The 24,989-nt window shown below is 39.0% G+C and overlaps 1 protein-coding gene across 1 annotated transcript; it reads left to right on the top strand.

Moving 5' to 3' along the window:
- Nucleotides 1–1,146: 1,146 nt before the first annotated feature.
- Nucleotides 1,147–24,653, top strand: sft2d2a (SFT2 domain containing 2a). The gene is made up of 8 exons (XM_063050508.1): nucleotides 1,147–1,264; nucleotides 8,769–8,855; nucleotides 12,071–12,156; nucleotides 16,373–16,454; nucleotides 18,773–18,808; nucleotides 18,897–18,955; nucleotides 20,089–20,118; nucleotides 21,492–24,653. The coding sequence occupies exons 1-8, from the start codon at nucleotides 1,160–1,162 to the stop codon at nucleotides 21,529–21,531; spliced, it is 525 nt and encodes a 174-aa protein (XP_062906578.1). The 5' UTR covers nucleotides 1,147–1,159; the 3' UTR covers nucleotides 21,532–24,653.
- The last annotated feature ends 336 nt before the right edge of the window (nucleotides 24,654–24,989 follow it).

Genomic DNA, 24,989 nt, shown 5'->3' with positions numbered 1-24,989 from the left:
CCTCCACCAATCTGACGTAACCCCTATATATATATAAGAAAATTAAATTGAGAAGTAGTGCTAAAGGAGAGGGGAAAATACTGAAGTAATGTTCATGGGTTCATTGTCCATTCAGAAATCTGACAGCAGAAGGGATGAAGCTGTTCCTGAAAAGTTAAGTGTGTGTCTTCAGGCTCCTGTACTTCCTCCTTGATGGTAGCAATGAGAAAAGGGCATGGCCTGGGTGATGGGATCTTTAATGATGGATGCCGCCTTTTTGATGCATTACCATTTGAAGGTGCCCTGAATGCTGGGGAGGCTAGTGCCAATGATGAAGTTGGCTGAGTTTACAGACTTCTGCAGCTTTTTCTGATCCTGTGCAGTGGTCCATCTGTACCAAGCAATGATGTAACCAGTTAAAATGCTCTCCACAGTACACCTACAGAAACTTGTGAGGGTCTTTGGTGGTGACATACCACTTCTCCTCAAACTCCTAACGGAAGTATAGCTGCTGTCGTGCCTTCTTTGTAATTGCATCAGTTGGGCCCAGGTTAGATCCTCAGACATGTTGTCATCCAGGAACTTGAAACTGCGCATCTTTTCCACTTCTGACCCATGACAGGGACTGGTGTGTGTTCCCTCAATTTCCCCTCCCATAAATCAACAATCACTTCCTCGGTCTTATGATGTTGAGTGCAAGGTTGTTGCTGTGACACCACTCAACTGTTGATCTATCTCACTCCTATATGCCTCCTCAGTGCCATCACCATCCTGTCAACAATAGCATTTGAGCAGTGCCTAGCCATCCAATTGTGGTTTTAGACAGAGTAGGGCAGTGGGGTAAGTACGCATCCTTGAGGTGAGCCAGTGTTGATTGTCAGCGAGGAGGAGATGTTATCTCCGATCTTCATAGACCGTGGTCTCCCAGTGAAGGAGTCACGGATCCATTTACACAGCATGGTGAATGATTTAAAAGAGCAATCTTGGATAACAGGTGCAACTTGAGTCTCCTTGCACAAAGAAACCCAGTGATAATTGACTCTGCGGGTCGGGCAGCATCTGCAGAGAGAAATGGACTAGGTGACCCGACTGAGAAAGAACCTTCTATCTAAGATTACGGTGCGCTTTGTGGTGTTAATGCATCCTGTGGCCACGAGGGGCGCTGTTAGTGACCTTGCGCATGCGCATTCAGTCGGGGTGCGAGCTCGGCCACGGAAAGATGGACAAGCTGAAGAAGGTGTTGAACGGGGAGGATTCGTCGGATGATCGAGGCGCCTTGAGCGAGGTAAGGCGATGTCCCGAGTGGGGGTTAGTCGTGGAGCCGTGGCTTAGAGTTAGGGGTTAGGCCGGGCAGCCTGGGCAAGGACGGTGCTGGACGCTGGCGTGTGCCTCTCTCTCTACAGCCTTTCACCTTTAACGCGGACTCCTGAACTCTAAAATCGCCATTTAAACATAAATCCTACCTTGTTTTAAACGCCTTTCTTGGGAGAGTACATATTTTGGGAAAATTAAATTCTAAATAGAAGTGCTTCCTGTTGTGCTGTCGCTTCATTATGTTATTTATTGGCATCTTGGTATTATCTACGTCTCAGATGGTGAGCATTCCTTGATGTTAGACGTACGTATCACATTTCATTAAAGAATTTTTAGTTCTGCTGCTCTAACCTGTAACAAGGGTGTAACTTTTAGGTCATAGTTCAAATCCCTTATGGAAATTAGCTGTTAGCAGTTTATTAGTGTCGAGGGTAAGTCTCAGTGATGTCTGCAAACTTATTGGTCAGTCGAGCGGTCAGAAACAGAACTCTAAAACTAGTGCATGCTAATCACGTCGATTTGCATTTGATTATATATTTGTGTCTACAAAATTTGTTCTTTTGTTTTATATGTGTTGTACAAATGTCAGGATTATGTATGCATTGTAGTTTGTATTTAAACCAAGTTCTGATTTTATATTGATTTTTGTAACGATTCATTGTGCTCTGCTATGATTTTTTTTGCATGTAAGTCTTTGTTGCTGTTCTCCAGTTTAGTTCTGTCTGGTGCCTTTGTTTAAAGTACTGCATTTGTGTGTGTGTAAGTTGCCAGAAAATGTAACTCTAGAATTTATATCTTCAAACTGTTAGCCCCTAAGCTAGTGTGTCAAATGACGGAATAGAGTCTATTGTGTGGCCCTATTTTTGGACTTTTGTACGATTTCATAACTTGGTAGTCAAATTTTTATTTGATAGGTATAAGTACTTTCTTAAAGTCTGCAAATTGTTGGTTTCTTTTTTTTTTCGTTCCTGTTTCTACTGCTACTTCTCCAAAGAAGTTGTTGTTTGTTTCACTACTTTTGTTCTGCAACATGTGAATAAACACCTCCAAAGCTGCTTTTCCCATTTGCAGCAGGTAATCTTTAGTTAGAGATCCATTCACATTGGGACTGGTAGACCATATTTGGCAGAGTATTGCTAGAAGATCCTGAACATGTTTGCCAAGTCAGTCTGCACAAATGTCAGTAATTTAGATTGAGATATCTAATAATCTAGACAGACATCCTGACATTTATGATGGAATCACTTTGGACAAGTTTTTTAATATTCTAAATAATGCAAAATACCAGTGTTTTTTAAAATCATCTGTAGCTCTGCATAGGAACATCTCCAACTGGCTTTAAATTATTTTGTTTAGTGTTTCAGCTGTTGGAGCTATTGTTAATTCTAAGGATTCTACCATTTGCATCTCAGTTAAATAACACTTATGTCAGAATGCCCAAGAGAATGCAAAAGTGATGTTTTGAAGTCACCTGAATGCCAGAGGAATACAGTGTTATTATGTTAGTGATCTTGATTGCATGCACCAGAAGTCCACAGTTTTACCTCTTTATGGAAACGGCTTTCTGAATTTCAGAAGTATTCCCAGAGAGCCTGGGGCCAAACATGAGAATGATTGCAGGAATGTGGCGGCATGACTGAATTCAGGAAAACCACAGAAATCAAGAGTTTTATTAATATTGGATAATGGTAAGCAGTGATATTTCCCAGGGGTTTAGGCTTGTTTTTCTCTCAGGCTGTATAGAAACTTGAAGGGTGCAAAGTGTTAGAACTTAGATAACTACATTCATTTTTGTGACCATAAAGGCAATTACAAGTGACTTTAACAGTAGATTGAAATAATTGTTTACAAAGTTGATTACTGTAATTTTGAAATGTTCCCTAGAAGCTTTGTAAAGAACTATAATATTTGACAAAGAAATAATCTAACATAAGTATAAAGAGCAAATGGCCCCTTTCTGTTCCATAGAATTCTTTATTCCAGCTGAAATTAGACTGATCATATTTGATGTATTGAGTAAAATATATATCTTATATATATCCAATCATCACAACCTGGTATGGAGGTTGTCCTATCCAAGACCGGAAGAAGCTGCAGAAGATCGTGAACACGGCGCAGCACATCACTCAAACCAATCTTCCGTCCTTGGACTCACTTTACACCGCATGCTGTCGGAGCAGTGCTGCCAGGATAATCAAGGACACGACCCACCCAGCCAACACACTTTTCATCCCTGTCCCCTCTGGGAGAAGGCTCAGGAGCTTGAAGACTCGTACGGCCAGATTTGGGAACAGCTTCTTTCCAACTGTGATAAGACTGCTGAACGGATTCTGACCCCGATCTGGGCCGTACCCTCCAAATATCCGGACCTGCCTCTCGTTTTTTTTGCACTACCTTACTTTCCATTTTTCTATTTTCTATTTATGATTTATAATTTAAATTTTTAATATTTACTAATTTTTACTATTTTTAATATTTAATATTTGTAATCCAGGGAGCAGAAAGCACAGAATCAAATATTGCTGTGATGATTGTACATTCTAGTATCAATTGTTTGGCGACAAAGTATAAAGTAAGTAATAATACTGAAAAGTACTGACTAATTATACTAACTATAGAAGGAGGAAGAGAAGATGGCGGTGCGACGCAGCGCGCGCGGCTACTCCGGTGAATGATATCTGTAATCTGTCAAGTAGGGTACCGTGCACAATTCTGATTTGATGGAGACAGACGTGAGAGTATGGAGGAACATCTGGAGAAACTTCTGAAATGCCCGCTTTGCTGCTGCTGGTACTGTGAGATCCGGAATCTCCGGAGGAGAAGGCCCCAAATCCTTGGCTTTGCTTGCTTTGGCGGCTGGGGCGAGGTCGATGGCGCTCAGGAGGCTGTATTGGAGGGGCTGGTCGGAGGCTCGAAGTTTTCAGATGGATGGACTCAGTGTCAGCTGTTGTCGGGTGCTTCCAATGCATCGGCAGTTGTCGGTGCCTGGAGGTTTATGGCAGGGGTTTCTCCCTTTTACTGCCTGTTATCGGGGACTCGGGAGTCAATTGGGACTTTTGAGACTTTATTTACTGTGCCCATGGCCTGCTCTTCATCAAATTATGGTATTGCTTTGCACTGCTGTAACCAAATGTTATAATTATGTGGTTTTGTCAGTGTTAGTCTTTGGTTTGTCCTTTTTTTTGTGATATCACTCTGGAGGAACATTGTATCATTTCTTAATGCATGCATTTCTAAATGACAATCAACGAGGACTGAGTGTTCTCATAATCTAAATTAGATCTATGTTAATTTGTACGCAAAGATACTCCAGACTGAGACCCTTCATCAGACCTTGGCCTGAAACATCATCCTTGTGCAGAACACCCTAAAGGTTAACTTGCAGGTCGAGTTGGTGGTAAGGAATGCAAATGCCATGTTAGCATTCATTTCAAGAGGACTAGAATACAAGAGCAGGGATGTGATGCTGAGGCTTTATAAGGCACCGACGAGGCCTCACATTGAGTATTGTGAACAGTTTTGGGCCCCTCATTTTAGAAAAGATGTGCTGGCATTGGAGAAGGTCCAGGGGAGGTTCACAAGGATGATTCCCGGAATGAAAGGGTTTTCATACGAGGAATGTTTGATGGCTCTGGGTCTGTACTCACTGGAATTCAGAAGGATGAGGGGGGATCTCATTGAAATCTTTCCAATGTTGAAAGACGTAGACAGAGTAGATGTGGAAAGGATGTTTCCCATGATAGGGGAGTCTAGGACAAGAGGGCACAGCCTCAGGATAGAGGGGTGCCCTTTCAAAACAGAGATGCAGAGAAATTTCTTTAGCCAGAGGGTGGTGAATTTGTTGCCACATGCAGCTGGGTGTATTTAAGGCAGAGATTGATAGGTTCTTGATTGGACATGGCATCAAAGGTTACGAGGAGAAGGTCGGGAACTGGAGTTGAGGAGGAGGGAAAAAAAAGGATCAGCCATGATTAGTGGAGTAGACTCGATGGGCCAGATGGCCTAATTCTGCTCCTATGTCTTATGGTGTTGTTTATTTATTCATTTATTGAGATACAGCGCGGAGTAGGCCCTTCGGCCCTTTGAGCATGCCACCCAGCAACCCCACAATTTAATGCTATAGCCCAGGGGTTCTGCAAGAGATGGTGATTTATGAAAAATCATCTTTCTAGCATTGTGCAACAGTGGTGAGCATTGACCAAGCAGTCCTGTTAGCAACCTCAGCCCACTATGGCAGTGCACAGTTGGATCGTGTTCGTTTGGCTGCGTCCATTCTCAGTTTATACACAAGATAGAGGAGGTTGTTGATAATTGGTGAGCGCTGTATTGCTCAGAGGAGAGGGCGGTAGGCTGTAGAGGAGCGTGAAGCGTGTTTTCTGAGCATTGAATGGACTTGCCCAACTTGGGCTGTGATGTCAGCCTCTCTCTTTCCCCAACTTCCCCTTGTGCGTATTCGACCGACTTATGGGAGCAAACAAGCTACCAGTGTAGTAGAAAATTGGAGGGAAATTTTCACTCGTAAGAGGGTCCAGTGTGGCAATTTTTGAAGAGGAGGTGTGAGATGGCAGAGGAGGATTCTGTTAATGATGTTACTCTGGATTTCCAGCATCCACAGTTTCTGCAATGATTTTCCGGAACATGGTGACATTTAATTAGATATTCTGATTGCATATGTGGCTGTTGCACAGAAGCTTTGAAATAACTTGACAAACTACCTTTCAATTTACCTTTCACTGACCAAAATGCTTTAATTGTAATTGATGTACAAACCTTAGTTAATCATTGGTATTTAGTTGAAGAGAGTTGAATAAATGACTATCAAATAAATGGCAGATGTGGAAATCTGAAATTAAAACAGAACGTGCTGAGAAATGTGCAGCAGGTCAGGCGGTATATGTGGAAAGGAAAACTGTTAACATTTTGTGAGCTGGGGAAAGTAATACTGAAGAAGCTTATTGGAATTTTGTCCTTGTGAAGAAAAGACTAAAAACCAATAGCTTAAATATGTTGTGGGGGGGAGAAAAAGCTGCCCTTGAAACTTCAAAGATTTTAAAATCATGAGCTTGTTGGGACACATCGGGACCAGTACATTTTGGCCCAATCAATCGGCTACTCCAATTAGCCGAAGTTTCATAGAAATAGTTAAAAAGATACTTTTTAAAAAGATGAGTTACCATTTAACTGAGTTACAAATTATGTATTTAAAAGAAATACAGAACAAATTAGAACACTACTAATACTGCTGCAGTGCTAGTCAGTAGAGGAATTCATCTGCGTCGCGTTCTTTTGACTAAATAAAATCAGCGCAGGCATCTTGTGCAGATGCTGGACGGCCTTCCTACAATGTTGTTGACAATTGCATCCTCCAAGTTTTCATTGTAACATTCAAGATGATTGTCGATACCTTCATTTCCTCGTAGTCCCTAACTTGTTGAAGTAGTGAAATCATTTCATTTTCACTCCCAGCCATTTCTCGCATCCAAGCCTGAATGCTTGAAACCGCAGTGAGCAAAACAGTTCTGAATTGTCTCTTTCCTTATTTCTTGCAAATCATCTGTGACAAAAATTGCTGCTTTTGAACACACATGCATACAACTGACACTATTTAAAAACTGGTTGCTCGAAGCACAGTGTTGCGTCTAATGGCCCCGCAGGTGTGTTCAACTGACGCTAGTTAGAAACGGCAACATTTTCCTGCCCCAAATAAGCAGCATAGTATCCCAAATAAACAAAGGGAATCTTGGATATTTTTCAATTGGTTTTTGTTCTTTAAGAGTTGTCCCAAATAAATAGCTGTCCCAATTAACCAGAATCCACTGTATTTCATTATGTAGTGTCTCAACATTTGATTCAGATATTTTCAGTTTTGATATGTAGAAGGATACTTTTCAAAAGTGAAAAAAGTTCCCAAGAAAACAATGAGTATGTGGACAATATGTGTTATTCTAAAATTATATTTATTGACCTCAGTCTTGCATCTCACCAGTACTCTTCCTTCATTTGTTCTCTATTTCATCTTGAAAGTTAGCCTTTTTTCTCTGTCTCTCTTGTTGGAAGACTCCACCCTGAGCCATGTTTACCTTCTGATGTAATCTGACTGTACACTCGCTTGTAGTAAATGATGGTCTGTGGTTCCTGCAGGTTCCTCAGTCCACTTTTCCAGGGCAGCCAGAGATGAGTAAAAGCACTGGCCTTTTGAGTGAGGCTGATTTTTTTTTTAGAACAAAGTCAATGACAACAGTAGTAATGCCAGATTACAGCTGCATTAAGGAATTCAATTGCAAAAGATTTTTGCAGAAGGTAACAATTACAACTGGAGAACCATTTGGCCCATGGAGTCAGTGCTAGCTCAATGTAGCCGCAATTCAATTAGTCCAATTCCTGTGCCTGCTCCACAGAGCCCATCTTAACTTTCAGATGCTTAATGGATTGGCAGTTGGATCTGTATCAATTAATACCTTTATCAGTACATTAGGTATTGTTACCACTAACTTTTTTTTTTGAAATAAAGACGTCATTTCCGTTGTCAAATTTGGCTGTTTTGTACACCGCTTTAATTCTGTATCCTTTAATGATGGGTGTGGCTTCATTCTTCTTACCTTTTACCATTCATAATCTTAAAAGGCTCTCAATCTCCTTCTGCTCCAGCTTCCGCACATAACTAGAATCCCTCATTCCCAGAAGCATTTTAGTACATTTCTTCTGGCCTTAACTTTTCCCAAAGTATGGTGCCCAGTATATGCTCCATGTGTGGTCAAACTTTTGTTTTAATAAGGTTATTGTGACTACATTATTTTTCACAAATAGATTATAAGAACTCAGACCATCAGACATAAGAGCAGAATGAGGCCATTCAGCCTGTCGAGTCTGTTCTGCCATTCCATCATGGCTGATCCTGGAATCCACTCAACCCCATACACCTGCCTTCTCGCCATATTTTTTGTTGCCCTGACTGATCAGGAAACAATCAGCTTTCGCCTTAAACTTAAACTTGGCCTCCACCACAGTCTGTTACCATTGATCCAGAATTAGTACTTAGGCTTGTTTAAAGATCTAGATAAGACCTCATTTCCTCAATTTTTTCTTCCATGGTTACAATATTTTATAAAATTTTCCAACTGTCACCAGGGACACCTGACTACCTCATTATTTCTACCAAATACCTTATTACATTATGCAACAGCTAAAGCTCCAGATCCCATAGGCTTTTTCAATTAGTTTTACAAAGGCCCTGGCACTTGCTATGAATATCTTTAAAAATGTAGAAATTCAAAATATCACTCTTTATATATTTCAATATAATTTTTTCTGTTTGCATCTATCTGAGAAGAAAGTATTTCTACTTAGTTACCTTTCAGTCTTGCTTTCTGTTAGAACTTCTATAATGAGCAACTGTGGCAATGTCCCTTAATGACCAGAAATTGTTTTAAATCAATCTTCACTTTTTATATGATGCTATTTTACTTTTCTTGTAGGTGATGGAAGGAAGCACCTTAGGATGGGGAACTCGAGTGAAGGGCTTTCTTGTCTGTTTTGTAGCTGGAATTCTGTGCTCTATTTTGGTAAGCTAATTTGAATTAACAGATTTTATTCTATCTGAAGTATGTACAAAGTTGGAACTTTGCATTCTAAAGTGTTATGCAAGTAACCCCCACTTTACTGGGGAATTGTCTTTCTGGAAAGCAATCTTTATTCCGATTTTATGAAATATGAAGTAGTGTCATTTGCGCATGTCAAGAAAATTGTAAAAAAGTAGATCTCTGCAAGGATGAAATTCTGATACCCAAACTGTTGTATTGTGGGGTCACCTGTACTAAGCACACACTATGTTTGCTACTTAAAGTTTCATTCTAATATTTCTGAAATATTAGTTATCCAGGGTAAGACTGAGAGGCAAAGGACCAAAAGTATTCAAAAATTTCTTTTTCTAATGAAATGAAAGTTGGAGGGTTCTTAATGACGGTGGGTTCATTATAAGTGCTGCGGTTCTCTTATTGAAACGTTTTCTTCTTTTGAGACCTACATTCACAAATATAACTGCCCAAATGTATTACAAACTTAATCGTATTTTTTGATGGCAGTGTTAAGAGCACAAGTGGGTAACTTATAAGTTTTCTAATCACTGATCCCTTGTTTTTGATTCTGGTTGGTTCTTTGCTTACTTTACTGTAAATTAATTGTCTCCATGATGCACAAAATGGGCTTGCCAATAGCAAAATAGCCTGTGTGCATTTTTGGGAAAAAAATGTCATTTGAATAGCAATAGCCTATCTATTTTTCCTTTGACCCTAAGGGCATTCTTTTGATTTTACAGTAAGTGTTATTTTAAATCAATTCAAATTTGGCTGATATTTTTTTTTTGCAGTTTTGTTAGTATCTGATTTATTGGAAATGTTTTTTTCCTGAAGGTTTAGATACATTGAAGGCTACCGCTAAAATTGAGCAGATTTGTATTGCTCTTCTCTGCTGCCCGATTACTAACTCTTCCAGTTTTTTTTCAATTCAGTGCCACTCTTCTGATGTCCTTTTCATACTATTCTTGTAGGAGTAATATTAATACAAAGTTATTCTCCGAAACGGCTCACCACAATTTCTCTGCCTGTCCAATAAAGAGGTTATTGCTAAATCCATCCATAATTGCTGGCGCGGCTGAGTACGGCTCCAACACCATATACAGGTTTGCTGATGACACCTCTGTTGTGGGCTGTATCAAAGGTGGTGATGAATCACCATACAGGAGGGAGATTGAAAATTTGGCTGAGTGGTGTAATAACACAACCTCTCACTCAATGTCAATAAGACCAAGGAACTGATTGTAGACTTCAGGAGAGGGTGCTGAGGGCCGGTAACTTTAAATTCCTGGGGTGTCACTATCTCAGAAGACTTGTTCTAGGCCCATTATATAAATGTGACCTTCAGGTTTGGGGGACAGAGTGAGTCTAGGGAAGACCGTCTCTGGTCCGCCAAACGTGTGAAATCTGAGGTGCAAAACCTCTTGTTTGTGTGAATGCTGCCTGATGTGTTCCCCCGTTACAAATCAGTACCACAAAATAACAAACTGCACCATATACAATTGAACGGTTTAGCTTTATAATTCTTAATTTGACTAGCGGGTTAGTAAAGAAAACAAAAAGAAAAAGGCCCATTTTAATGAAACAGTCTAATGCGCACGTTGGAGCTCACAGTTTCCTGTCTGTTAGTCTTCCATTGATTTCCCCTGGGCAGCCTCGACTCTCGGCCCTATTGCAAGTCTATGACTTCCCCATTCTGGCATCTTTTCTCTCCATCTTCTGCCGAAGAAAAGACCACGAATCTCACTCTCGGGCACGCAAGAAAGGAAAAACACTCCCTTCATTGGCCGGCACACATTCCAAAGCCCCCATTATCTCTAGTCATAAGCCAAACATTGCTGCTACAGAGAAACCATTACATTAGTAGTGAAACCTTTCCCAGGGCATTACATAAATATAACTGCGAAGAAAGCAGGGCAGTGCCTCTGCTTCCTCAGGAGTCTCAGGAAATTCGGCATATCATCAAAAACCTTGGCAAACTTCCATAGATGTGTGGTGGAAAGTGCACTGACTGGCTGCATTGTGGCCTGGTATGGGAACACCAATGCCTTTGAACGGAAAATCCTACAAAAGGTAGTGGATTTGGCCCAGTACATCAATGGTAAAACTCTTGCAAACATTGAGCGCTGCTACATGAAATGATGCCATAGGAAAGTAGCATCCATTATCAAAGATCCTTACCACCCAGGCCATGCTCTTTTCTCACTGCTGTCACCAGGTAGAAGATTCAAGAGCTCCAGGAGTCACATCACCAGGTCCAGGAACAGTTACTACCCCTCAACCATCAGGCTCTTGAACAAAAGGAGATAACTTTTCTCATTTAAGGACTCTTTTGTCTTATTATTTCATGCTCGTTATTTATTTATATCTGAATTTGCACAGTTTGTTGTCCACTGATCCTTTTTCAGTTACTGTTCCATAGGTTTGCTTAGATTTCCTGCAGACATAGAATCTTAGGGTTGTATGTGGTGACATGTATGCACTCTGGTAATATATTTTACTTTGAACTTTGAGCTTTTGAACTTTGGTAGCCCCTAAAACTTTCAATAACTTCGGTTTAGAAAACAGAAACTCATTGTCACTCTGAAATACTTAGGTTCAATCCTTGCCCTTTTTTTGGACCTGGTTTAGATATTTCTAATGCTTGAAATGAATGTTCAACCTAGTAAGCAAAGCTGCTTCTCCACAGTCATCTTTATGACTTGATATTTATGACATCTAATTTACACTTCTTGGGACAGTCCATAAATTATCTTTACATTTGTAGCCACTTTTTGTTTACCAGGGTGTTTAAATCAAAACTATCAAACTGAAGGATTATGCAGTGCATAGTTACAAGCAAAGACATTTCTTTTAATATAATGCTCCATGCGGCCCTTGGGGGCAAAGTTTTCATTTAGTTCTGAACACTTTTTGCATTACAAAAGAAGATGGTGATCTGCCTCCTTAGGGCACAGCAATTGGTGTGTTGAAGCTCTTGCAGTGCCATTAAGTTAGACTGCAATTGATCTTTTTATATATAACCAATGGTAAAATAATACAAAAACTTCATTGTCTAACTCAGCTGTCAAAGCCAAGTTGAGACATCTACACTTTTCCCTGCCACACCTCCAAATCAGGAAATAAAAGGGATATTGTTTAAAAAGTACACGCATAGTTTGTGTTATTTAATTAACAGTCTGTTTACAAATACATTTCTTTCCCAGGGTGTATGCTTTCTCTGGATTCCAAAAAAAGGCTTAATACTTTTCGCTGTCTTTTATAGCATTGGGAACATATCATCCATTGGTAGGTAAGTCACAATTAGTATACAAATAACTACCGTGAAATCAGAGCAAATGCTAAACATTTTTAAGCCATTTGTCCAATTTACAAAATGGCAGTCATTTGCTTGTTATTCCATACAGAATTTTCAAGCTTTTTATCCCAGAATATTTTACAAATTGTTAATGCAACGAAATGTTCTGAGGCTTTTTTTTAAATTGTTTATTACTTTTGAGTTTTTTTGTGATTTATACAATTCAAATGAAATGTAGGAGCTGTACTGTCTTTGTGCACTTTCAGAAGCCAATGCCTATTTCAGCATGTGATACGAAGAGCTGATCTTCCAAGTTAGCCCAACAATGAACATAAACTTTGGTTCCTTCAATTATTCTGCTCCGTTGGTATTTTTAGTTTTCTCAGGATTGATAATATGAGGAGTTTTGCACTACTAAATGGAAAAAAAATGAAATTATAGTGGCTTTTTTCAATTTCACTTAATTTAGATGCATGGAAACTTTATTTACATCCTATCTGGGTTGCACTTAAAATTCTGCCATGAAACCTTTGGTTCTGGTAATTGAATTACAGCAGTATAAAATAGATGATACAAAAAGCATCCCACAAAAAGATTCAAGAATTTAAAAGCATGCAGCTTGTAGGAATACTTGATATTTGTAAGGTAGTGCAAGATTTTTCACTTTTTATTGCAAATAGTTCTTGAAGTGCAGGAATTCTACATTTCATAGTTGTGTACAGTTACTCAAGTTTTCTGAGGCATATCTTAGTTTGGATTAAAACACTGCTAAAGTTTATTCTGACCTTTTCAGTTTTTAAATGCATTTCTGGTATGAAAATGAGTGTTTGGAGGCCAAGAAGTAGAACTCAAGCTTATCTACTCTTGCCTAACCTCTGGTTTTTGGAGGTGATGCAATATCTTCATTCTGCAATGGCTTAGCTAAATGTGCATAAGGATTCAAGTAGCAATCTTGCAGTGTTTTTGTGGTTCATGTTAAACTGACCAATGATGTTAGTCTTAAAATTATATTTTTAATACATGAAGCTACTTTTGTGCCAGGTAGACGTTCCAGTATTTTCTGGATGGTCTTTATAATCATTTGCTTTTGTAGTGTAGCAGTGTTAGTTCCCAGAATTTAGCCTGCTGATTATTTGCTTAGGGATTTAAGCCAACTTAATATTATTCTTGAATGTGAGCTGTGATTCCATTTTTGACATTCTTGTCTCCACGATTGTAGGATGTGGGTTCAGGGCCCACTCTAGAGATTTGAACACACAAAAAAAGTTGCGGCTGACTTGCTAAAAGGCACCTGTTTGTTATCCTTTCAGAACAATGAGTTGTTACCCTGGCTCTTTGAACTTACCATTTTTCATCAGTGTTTTTTTTCATATGTAAAAGATCCAGTGGCAGTATTTTGAAGAGTTGATGTTTTAGTGATTGTTTTGTCTGATTGTACACTTTAAAAAAGTTATCTGTTCATCAATATATTGTAAACACGAGGAATTCTGCAGATGCTGGAAATTTAAGCAACACCCATCAAAGTTGCTGGTGAACGCAGCAGGCCAGGCAGCATCTCTAGGAAGAGGTACAGTCGACGTTTCGGGCCGAGACCCTTCGTCAGGACTAACTGAAAGATGAGTTAGTAAGAGATTTGAAAGTGGGAAGGGGAGGGGGCGATCCAAAATGATAGGAGAAGACAGGAGGGGGAGGGATGGAGCCAAAGGCTGGACAGGTGATTGGCAAAAGGGATATGAGAGGATCATGGGACAGGAGGCCCAGGGAGAAGGAAAGGGGGGAGGGGGGAAAAAAACCAGAGGATGGGCAAGGGGTATAGTCAGAGGGACAGAGGGAGAAAAAGGACAGAGAGAGAAAGAATGTATATATAAATAAATAACGGATGGGGTACGAGGGGGAGGTGGGGCATTAGCGGAAGATAGAGAAGTCAATGTTCATGCCATCAGGTTGGAGGCTACCCAGACGGAATATAAGGTGTTGTTCCTCCAACCTGAGTGTGGCTTTACCTTTACAGTAGAGGAGGCCGTGGATAGACATATCAGAATGGGAATGGGATGTGGAATTATAATGTGTGGCCACTGGGAGATCCTGCTTTCTCTGACGGACAGAGCGTAGGTGTTCAGCAAAATGATCTCCCAGTCTGCGTCGGGTCTCGCCAATATATAGAAGGCCACATCGGGAGCACCGGACGCAGTATATCACCCTAGCCGACTCACAGGTGAAGTGTCGCCTCACCTGGAAGGACTGTCTGGGGTCCTGAATGGTGGTAAGGGAGGAAGCGTAAGGGCTTGTGTAGCACTTGTTCCGCTTACAAGGATAAGTGCCAGGAGGGAGATCAGTGGGGAGGGATGGGGGGGATGAATGGACAAGGGAGTCACGTAGGGAGTGATCCCTGCGGAAAGCAGAGAAAGAAAGATGTGCTTAGTGGAGGGATCCCGTTGGAGGTGGCGGAAGTTACGGAGAATAATATGTTGGACCCGGAGGCTGGTGGGGTGGTAGGTGAGGACCAAGGGAACCCTATTCCTAGTGGGGTGGTGGGAGGATGGAGTGAGAGCAGATGTGCGTGAAATGGGGGAGATGCATTTGAGAGCAGAGTTGATGGTGGAGGAAGGGAAGCCCCTTTCTTTAAAAAAGGAGGACATCTCCCTCGTCCTGGAATGAAAAGCCTCATCCTGAGAGCAGATGTGGCGGAGACGGAGGAATTGCGAGAAGGGGATGGCATTTTTGCAAGAGACAGGGTGGGAAGAGGAATAGTCCAGATAGCTGTGAGAGTCAGTAGGCTTATAGTAGACATCAGTAGATAAGCTGTCTCCAGAGATAGAGACAGAAAGATCTAGAAAGGGGAGGGAGGTGGTGGAAATGGACCAGGTAAGCTTGAGGGCAGGGTGAAAGTTGGAGGTAAAGTTAATGAAGTCAACGAGCTCAGCATGCGTGCAGGAAGCAGCGCCAATGCAGTTGTCGATGTGGCGAAGGAGAAGTGGGAGACAGATACCAGAATAGGTTTGGAGCATAGATTGTTCCACAAAGCCAACAAAAAGACAGGCATAGCTAAGACCCATACCCGTGCCCATAGCTACACCTTTAGTTTGGAGGAAGTGGGAGGGAGCCAAAGGAGAAATTATTAAGAGTAAGGACTAATTCCGCTAGACGGAGCAGAGTGGTGGTAGAGGGGAACTGATTAGGCCTGGAATCCAAAAGGTAGCGGAGAACTTTGAGACCTTCCTGATGGGGGATGGAAGTATATAGGGACTGGACATCCATGGTGAAAATAAAGCGATGGGGGCCAGGGAACTTAAAATCATCGAAAAGTTTAAGAGCGTGAGAAGTGTCACGAGCATAGGTAGGAAGGGATTGAACAAGGGGGGATAAAACCGTGTCGAGGTATGCAGAAACGAGTTCGGTGGGGCAGGAGCAAACTGAGACAATAGGTCTGCCAGGACAGGCAGGTTTGTGGATCTTGGGTAGGAGGTAGAAACGGGAAGTGCGAGGTGTGGGAACTATAAGGTTGGTAGCAGTGGATGGGAGATCCCCTGAGTGGATAAAGTTGGTGATGGTGTGGGAGACAATGGCCTGGTGCTCCTTAGTGGGGTCACGATCGAGGGGCAAATAGGAGGTATCCGCGAGTTGTCGCTGTGCCTCAGCAAGGTAGAGGTCAGTACGCCAGACTACAACAGCACCTCCCTTATCGGCGGGTTTAATAGTAAGGTTAGGATTGGTGCGGAGGGAGTGCAGAGCAGAGCGTTCAGAAGGAGTAAGGTTGGAATGGGAACAAGGTGCGGTGAAGTCGAGATGGTTGATGTCCCATTGGCAGTTAGCAATAAAGAGATCCAGAGCAGGCAGAAGACCAGAGCGGGGTGTCCATGAAGAGGAGGAAGGTTGAAGACGGGAGAAGGGGTCATCGGTGGGGGTGGAAGAGTCCTTGCCGAAGCAGTAGGCTTGGAGATGGAGATGGCAATATACTGTTACCTGTTGAAGGTTATTGTGTACAAATTATTAATACATTAAAACAATGTCTACAGTTTGTAAATATTTGTAGGGCTTTGGGATGGCCTGCTGTTGTAAAGGTTCTATATAAATGTAATTATTTCCTTTGTCAATGAGATTTTGAACCATAAAGAAATATCGGCTCTCCAAACCTTTTTCCCCTTGCATACTTTTCTCAATTTTTTGTTATTGATAATTTATGATCTTGCGCTTGGCTTTTGTTTTTCAGTACATTGTTCTTGATGGGGCCTGTCAAACAATTGAAAAAAATGTTTGAGCCAACTCGATTAATTGCTACCATTGTTATGCTTGTAAGTATTTGAGTATTTTATTGTATCTCTATTTGAGCATTTCAGAACTTTCTCTGGCATTCCCAAATGCAATTTTCTTGTACATAATTCTATATATGTATCCTGGTTCTGAATTGGACTATGCACGACTCCTTCGTTGGAATTATAATCATAATTAGGCTTATTTGCTGATAACATCCATAAGGCCTAGGAGCAGAATTAGGCCATTTGGCTCATTGGGTCTGCTCCACCATTCCATCGTGGCTGATTTTTATCACCTCTCTCAATCCTGTTCTCCTTTGACGCCCTTACTAATCAAGAACCTATCAACTTCCGCTTGAAATGTACTCAATAATTTGGCCTCCACATCCATCTGTGGCAACGCAGATTTACCATTCTCTGGCGAATGAAATTCCTCTATCTCTGTTCCAAAGGGCTGTCCTTGTTCTGTCTTGGGTTGTACTGAGAGGTGGAAACTATCTATGTATATTTTTATCTAACAGATTTGCTTTTCTACTTCAAAACAATATTTAATTGATAGAGTTTTAAAAAATTATTGTACATTGAAATGTAATGCTGATATTGAGAAACGGTCTTCCATGTTTTATCAGATTATGAAATAAAAAGGTGTTATGAATAACACTAATCAAATCCATTAACTTGGATCTCTTGAAACCATTCATTTTTGGCTGATTGAGTTGTGTCCTGTGTAGTGCTACAAAAACACGAGGAATTCTGCAGATGCTGGAAATTCAAGCGACACACATCAATGTTGCTGGTGAACGCAGCAGGCCAGGCAGCATCTCTAGGAAGAGGTACAGTCGACGTTTCGGGCCAATGTCCTGACGAAGGGTCTCAGCGCGAAATGTCGACTGTACCTCTTCCTAGAGATGCTGCCTGGCCTGCAGCAACTTTGATATATAGTGCTACAAAAGATGGTTCATCCAGGTATAACTGAGCTGAGTTTGAGAAATCTAATCAGATTTGCATATTAAACAGAGCTAAATGAAGAAAGGAAGTTATGAAGACGTGAGATCACATAGGGAGATGTCTCAGGGTTAAATGATTGGGCAAAAAGGCGGTAGGTGCAGGTAATTGTGGACTATTGCAAGCATCCACTTGTTAGTAAATATATAAATTTTAATTTTATTTTGAAAGATAATGACCTGACAAATGATATTTTGAAAGGATTTAACTGTTCCTGTATACATGCAGGTACAGCAATTGATCAGAAAGTAAAATGTTTAAATGATAATACAAGTATTTGAGTTTTATGGTAAGTCTGCAATTATGCAGGGCATTAGTGAGATGAGATGGAAAGAAGAGGAGATAGAAGGGTTGTAAGTGGTGAGATGATTCACAAAGTTGATTCCAAAGATAAGACACTGTCATTGCATTAAATGGGAGTTTGGGTGTTTAGAACAATGAGAAGTGATACTGAAATGTTAAAAATCTTTGGAGGTTGTGAATTTCTAGGTTGCCTTAAGTGGTGTGATAATTCTCTGAACCTTAATGCATATCTGATGTAAGCACAGAGGAGTTGTAGAAAAAGGGGGAAGAGATTCAGCAGGGAAGTGAGGGTAACTTTTGTGACCAAATGAGCGGTGAGTAGCTGGAATTTAGTCATGAACAAATGGTAGAAACTGACAGCATTTAAGGCTTTTGATGAACTCTTGAATCAATTACACGTAGAAAAGTATGGGCCAAATGATGGAGACGGGATAGTGCAGATGAGTGCCCAGTGACTGATGTAGATGCTGTGAACTGAATGGACAGTTTCCATGCTGCATGTTTCCATGACTCGATAAGGCAATGATAAATACTGTATATTCAAAGAATCAGGAATCTCCATGTACAAAAAAAAGTCTCTTGGTTGAGGGTTCAAAAGTATTCCAACAGTTAAGTATTCGAATGTGTACATAGCACAAAGCTATCTTCCTGTATTTAGAATTACCTCTTTTTAAAGCAGTATGACTAAAAATTACGAAGTCTGCCACCTTGCAACAAAATTTTCCATCACACAGTTATTGTGTTGGGCATTTTACAAAAGCAGATGGATCGATGTTAAGAAAGGAAGTGGAAATGGTGAAGTTTCTGGTAAGTCTAGGTATCCAAGAACTAAATATTACAACATCTGAAAATGTTATTTAGTTCCTTTAGTTGAGTCTGCCTTTTAATCTTGAAATTACAGATTTGGAATTGAATAGTGCTGAACAGAATTTGGCAGTGTTACAGTATTCCTGACATCAACTAATTGTTGGGTAGATGTGTGGAAATCTTGAAATAGTCACTTTGTTTATTGATGTTATCTCAAAGTGTGACATGTTTTCTTTCTACAGGTTTGCCTTGCGTGTACACTGTGCTCCGCATTTTGGGTATGTCTCTCTTCCTTAAAAATGTAAAAGGAAATTATTTAGAGAAAATTATTCAAAATGTGAAATCCATTTGTATTTTCTCTTGCAGTGGAAGAAAGCAGGACTTGCTTTGATATTCTGTGTGCTGCAGTTCTTTGCCATGACTTGGTAGGCAAACAAGTTTATACTGAAAGTTCTTCAAATTTACTTTATTTGCAAGTGTGTCAATTAACATGCATGACATTTGCTGCTTTGCATGATCATTGAATAGGTCAATAAGATGGCTGATAAAATTTTCAAACTACTCTGAACCATGAAGGAAAAGAGATCAAATGGTGTCCAGTACAGTTACTGAAATGAAATCTAAAGGCTGCTGTGCAGTGGTGGACACGAAAATGGGTTTGCCACGTTCTGAATCCAGCCTTATAACAGAGGGCTGGATTCAAAGGCAGTTTCCCAAAGGGAGCAGATGTTCTCACTAGTTTACGCAAGTGAGAAGATAATTTGATTGAGTACAAGTTGTAAATTCACAAAAAGACAAAGTTAGTACTGGGCAAGTTCGAGGAAAATCTAAACATGGGAGGCTTTTGCTTAACACAAAGTTAATGATCCACTTTAAACGATCAGTTATCTTTTAAGACTCAGCTCAAATAAACTTGACCTTTTTGGCTGAATGTGAAAGCTATAATTGTTTGAACCTACCATAGGATTAATTTTTAACATGCACTTATTTTATAGAGCGCTACTAAGCAAGAAATGCACTTTCAAACACTGCCCAATCATAAAATGTATATGTAGCATGTTGTAAGAAGAAAATTTAGTTCCTGGTTCCTCTTGTACTTTCTGTCCAAGTGAAAGCAGAAAATGCTGGAAATTTCAGCAATGCACACTGTCATCAGTTGATACAAGAATACTTGCACTTCCGCATTCCTTGGCTTCAACCATGAGCCACCTTTTGTATTTGCTTGCATTCTTTTTGATAATGCATCGTATGTGAATCATAATTTAAGTATCTTGTGCTTATAATTGGTTGCTTTTGTTCTGCTCAGTATTAATAGAAAATTGTTCTTGAGTAAGTGAGAAGGACATAAACAAAAGTTAGCCACAATGTTGCTGTTAAAAGAGAACTGTATTGCAGTTACTAGTTGATTTTAGTTGTGTTAAAGGAGGATGTGAAGAAGTCTGTGGCCAGAGTTGTCCTTTATCTTTTAGCTAAAATTGGACTGTTTCTGAATTTTGACAACAGCAGTTAGTGTAAAAAAAACGTGACAGTAATAATTGTTTCCTCTTCTTTTCAACAGGTATAGTATTTCATATATTCCATTTGCAAGGTGAGTACTTAATACAAATGTAAGAATGTGTATAAGATCATAAAACATAGGAGCAGAAATAGGCCACTTGGCCCATCGAGTCTGCTCCGCCATTTCATCACGGCTGATCCATTTCCCTCTCGGCCCCAATCTCTCGCGTTCTCCGCGTATCCCTTCATGCCCTGACTAATCAAGAATCTATCAACCTGTGCCTTAAATATACCTAATGACTTGGCCTCCACAGCCATCTGAAATAGAAAGAGGAATTTAAGGAGTACATTGGTAATTAGCTGTTCTTAAAAAAAATTTAAAAAGTGGGTTATTTCTTTTGGGTGCATTTTTCAACAGAACTGTGAGTATCATAGAAATATTATTTCCTACCCAATCCTGATAATCCCTTAGATTACTACAATTTATTTCCAAGCTATAGGCATCTAAGCAGTGTCATTAACCTTCATCATTTAGAGTACTGAAAACATGTGAACAAAATCTGTTCTGTTAAGGATATACAGTATTTAGAAATCATACATCCTATATAAACTGTATTTGAGAAAATATTGTATTAGCCAGTGTTGGAAGAACTGCCGTTGCTTCACTCCAGGAGTAAAGTAGGCATTCTGAAGTATCACTTCAGTGGAACGCTGAAGGAATATTGCTATATCAGATGCTCAGTTTCACTTGAGTTTGATGCTTGCTGTGACTTATTTTGCAGCAAATAATGTCTTGATGTCTTGGCCAATATTCATCCTAAACCAATACTGTTTAGCTTGCCCTCCATACCACTGCTATTTGCTGTATTGTCCTAACCTAAGAAAGTCAGTTGTTGTTTTTTCCTGTGTCACAGTGACTACACTACCAAAACAATCTTCGCATTGCAGTTAGTGTGAAAGCTCTTATTTTGATGCTATTAGTCAAATTAAGTTGATATTTAACATCTAGATTTTATTAGTTTTATGTTGGTATCCCAGTATCTGCTTTTCCTGTATTCTTGTCAGGTCCATGGATCACTGGCCTTTCTTGGCTGTTGTTTCAGCTTAATTGAACACACAGGTTCTTTTCTAATGATTGCCAATTTTCTACCTAATCACCATGCTACTCTAATTTAGTGAATTGCAGTCACACCCACTACTAAAGTGGATTTTATATTTACATATAACTGACATGGTGTTTCCTCTGTGAATGTATAACACAAAACTTGCTATTATTTTGTAAATTTTGACCTGTATGCATTTAAATTGTACTGGAATTCCCTTGCACCTGACATCTGAAGTAGAGTTTTTTTTTCGGTTTTAGTACAAAAGTTACATAATTGAAACGTTGCCATCAGGCAGCATTTACTTGGTGTTTGAGAAGTGGCAGCTTTGTTTTGATGTCTATTTGAATCTTGTTCACAGAGACGCAGTGATAAAGTGCTTTACAACATGTTTGGCGTGAAAACTACTTGCCTGAAGGTGGGAAGGAGCAACATCATGTTAAAGGCAGATTTCGCATTCTGCGTTTTTCTGTGTCTGTTACGAAGAATCATGAGTTTTGCTAAATATCTTAATGTATGCTTCAGTAATGACAATAATTGTATCTATACTTCTTGAATTCTTGTTTACCATTCAGAAAATTATTGTCCGCTTGACCTGATCATCTAATTATAGTAAAAGGGGTAAATGGTCATTATTAATATTATGTAAATAATTACATTTTCATGACCATTTACTCCTTTTGTAATAAGGGGGCCAATGGTCATTATTCTGTTTAGTCTTTTGATCATAAAGTCCATCAGAATAACCATAAATGACCATTAGAACATGGATTAGAGGGATTTCAGAAATGCTGTTGCAATTTCTGCAAATGCATCAAGGGTTTTGTGTCAATGAAATCTTACATGAAACTGAAAGCACATGGTAATTCATTAAGCTGAACCATTTTGAATATTGACCACAGTGGTTTAAGCTTTGTAGCCTTATTATCTTAATTTTGTGATTGAAACAAAATATTTTTGGTATTGACATTTTTTGGAGGGAAAGTATAGTTTTTACAAAACTTGCTAATTTTAATTTATTATGTATCATCATGACAACTAGCTTTTGTTTTCTGCACTACTGAATCATCAAAAGGAAAAACAGTTCGTCAAATGTGATGCTCCTATTTAGTTCCTAAAAGTACAAATCCAATGATTTTTAAAGGGCTTACACCAGAAGTATAAACAACAGTGCCTTTATTTTTTGGGAATTCAGATGCTGTCTTTAGCTGCAGTGTACAATGATCAGACAATTTTCAATCTACTAATATCCAGGTGCCTGATGAACTCCAAGTAACAACACGTTGATATTAAATATCTTGGGGCTGCAAGTTACAAGTGTGCCTTTTGGATCAATATGATGCAGGTCTTAAATGCACTCACCAAGCATTGTCCATCTTTTTATGGTAAATGAAAGCTGATAATATAGGATTTATGATTACTTTTATTTCAAAGCATCTGAACTGCATGCAATGTAAAAAATCATTAGAGGAAAATTAATATAGATGTTTCAACAGTGTATCAATAATTTGATAAATCACTAATGCTTATAAAACCTATTTTGGTGAACTGCGTTAATGACTTGTCTTTTTCTGTTTTTTCTGTTTTCCATTACAAATATTGAAGTGCAGCTTATTGCAAGTTTAACCTTTATAAAGCTATTTCAGTTAAATGTAACAATAGTTTAAAATGTTAGATGGTGTTGAGCTGAGATTTTCCATTTTGATTATGAAGTTTCAACTTTATAGAAGTATGGATGAAGGTTGAACGGAGGGCAAAAACTAAATTTAACTTTGGGACCAATTTATGCTTGCCATTCTGTAGTTTGGGATGTAGTTTATTCTAGGGATTTTACTTTGGCCAATTGTAGTATTGAAGGTAATATTTGAGACCTAGGATGAAAGGATGATATTTTAGTATAGAAGTACTTGCTGTAAATAAAGCTACTTCCATCAGTGCTTATAATACATCAGACATTGAAAGTTGCTTCTGGTTTTGAAGTCTATGCTTGTATATATTTTTTCTTTTGCTAATTGGATTTCTCCCTCATTCTGAATGATCTTTATTGTATGTAGCTTTGTGAGCAGACTACAATTTTCTCTGTATGATCAGAATGTTTTTGTCAATTCTGTAACAGCAATATACTCAGCCCACTTTTGAGCAACAAGTGCCTTAGAGCAGATATGCATTGTAGGATTGTAGTTATGTGCTTTAATTATCTGCTTTGTTTATGACTGATGTTAAAATCTAGTCTTATCTACTGTAAAACTTAATTTTTTTTGCGTTTTCTATTTAAACATTGAAGATTAAACTGCACGAATTAACATTAAAACAGCTTTCAGATCGACTTTTCAAGGACATTGTAGCTAGACTGGAGATCAAACTCTGGAGTCAATAAAAGGGGAAAAAATTGCAGGTGCCAGAAGTTTGAAATAAAAGCAAAGAATATGCTGAAAGTGTGCAGTATTTCAGGCAGCATATGTAGAAAGAGAAATGGCTAATATTTCAAGTCCAGGACTATTTGTAGAACTCTTTCTACTGATGCTGCCTGACGTGCAGTGTGTTTCCAGCATTTTCTATTTCATTTTAAATTTGAGTCACTCATTTAGATCATTGCCCATTGGGTGGATACATTGAATTGTTATTTTGTGGATGGACAAAGAAAGAATTCCTTTGTTTTCCTTTACATGCTCCCATTTGAGATTCCTTCTTGTGTAATACAAAGATGGTTTGATTATGATATTGGTGCAAATCTCACTTCTCAAAATCAAAATTTGCATCTATATAACCCATGAGTGAAATTGACTATTATTAAATTCCTCATGTCTAGTATCTGAACTTCTAATAAGAAATAATTTTTGTTTAAAATTGCTATTTTCTCTGAATGAGTTGTTTGTTGAGATGAAGTTTCAGAGAATAATATGTACTGATAGTGAATGAAATTTGATTTTAACTTGCATGGTTTTTACCAGCTCAATTTCCATTTGACTTTTTTCAAATTGTGTAAGTAATTATTGCTAATCAGTTTCAAGAAAAAAAATAAAGCATGTCTTAGTCTCTCATTGCACACTTGCTCATGGAAAGATGAAGAGAGAAAATATTGTATCTATATTTTAAAGCTATGAACCTGCATCTCCATCTGCACTTGCACATAGAGATAGTTGTATTAAATAATAACTGTGCATCTGTTCTAGATTTTGCACACTTAAGATGATGGAAGTGTAGTATACTTTATGTAAATGAATATTTTTATAGAAGTGTTAATTCTGTACTTGAGCAAATGTTGAAATGGATTTTGCATTTTTGATTTGTACAGGCTAATGTGTAGTAAACCAAAAGCAAAGTGCCTGTTAGCTCTCTGAAGAGTTTCTGCTTACCGGTGTTTATTGCTTTATATGTACTAGAATAAATTGGTATCATGCTGTGCTGTAGATTTTCACTAAAATGTTCTCTTGGCTTCTGATTATTGTAAAACATTATTTAATTGCAAAGAAACAAAACAGCTTTCAGTTTCTTTTGAAGCTTCTCTTTCAAACAAAACGATCTTCAAATACAAAGTGATTGTCATGCTAGTATATTACTCGGGTCAATGCCTCTTAAATTCTTCTTGCATCAAATTCTTGAACACAGCTTATTTTCATTTGAAGTGTTTCCATCGACAAAACACAGCTTCTGTTTTCCTCTTGTGATTTGGGGAATACATAAGCTCCAATGACACTGGGTGGTAGAGAAGGATGGTAAAAGGAAAGTCTTGCTGTTCATGATGTCGGCCCCAAATTCTTAATCATGTCATTGCTACTCATTTCTAACTCGTGAACTAGCATGGCATTTTTTATAAGGAAGCTTGGGTAGTAATTTAGAAATTGTTTACTGATTAGGC

Source organism: Mobula hypostoma, chromosome 6 (genome assembly GCF_963921235.1).
Source record: "Mobula hypostoma chromosome 6, sMobHyp1.1, whole genome shotgun sequence".
Lineage (NCBI taxonomy): Eukaryota > Metazoa > Chordata > Chondrichthyes > Myliobatiformes > Myliobatidae > Mobula > Mobula hypostoma.
This window is presented reverse-complemented; position numbering and strand designations above follow the sequence as displayed.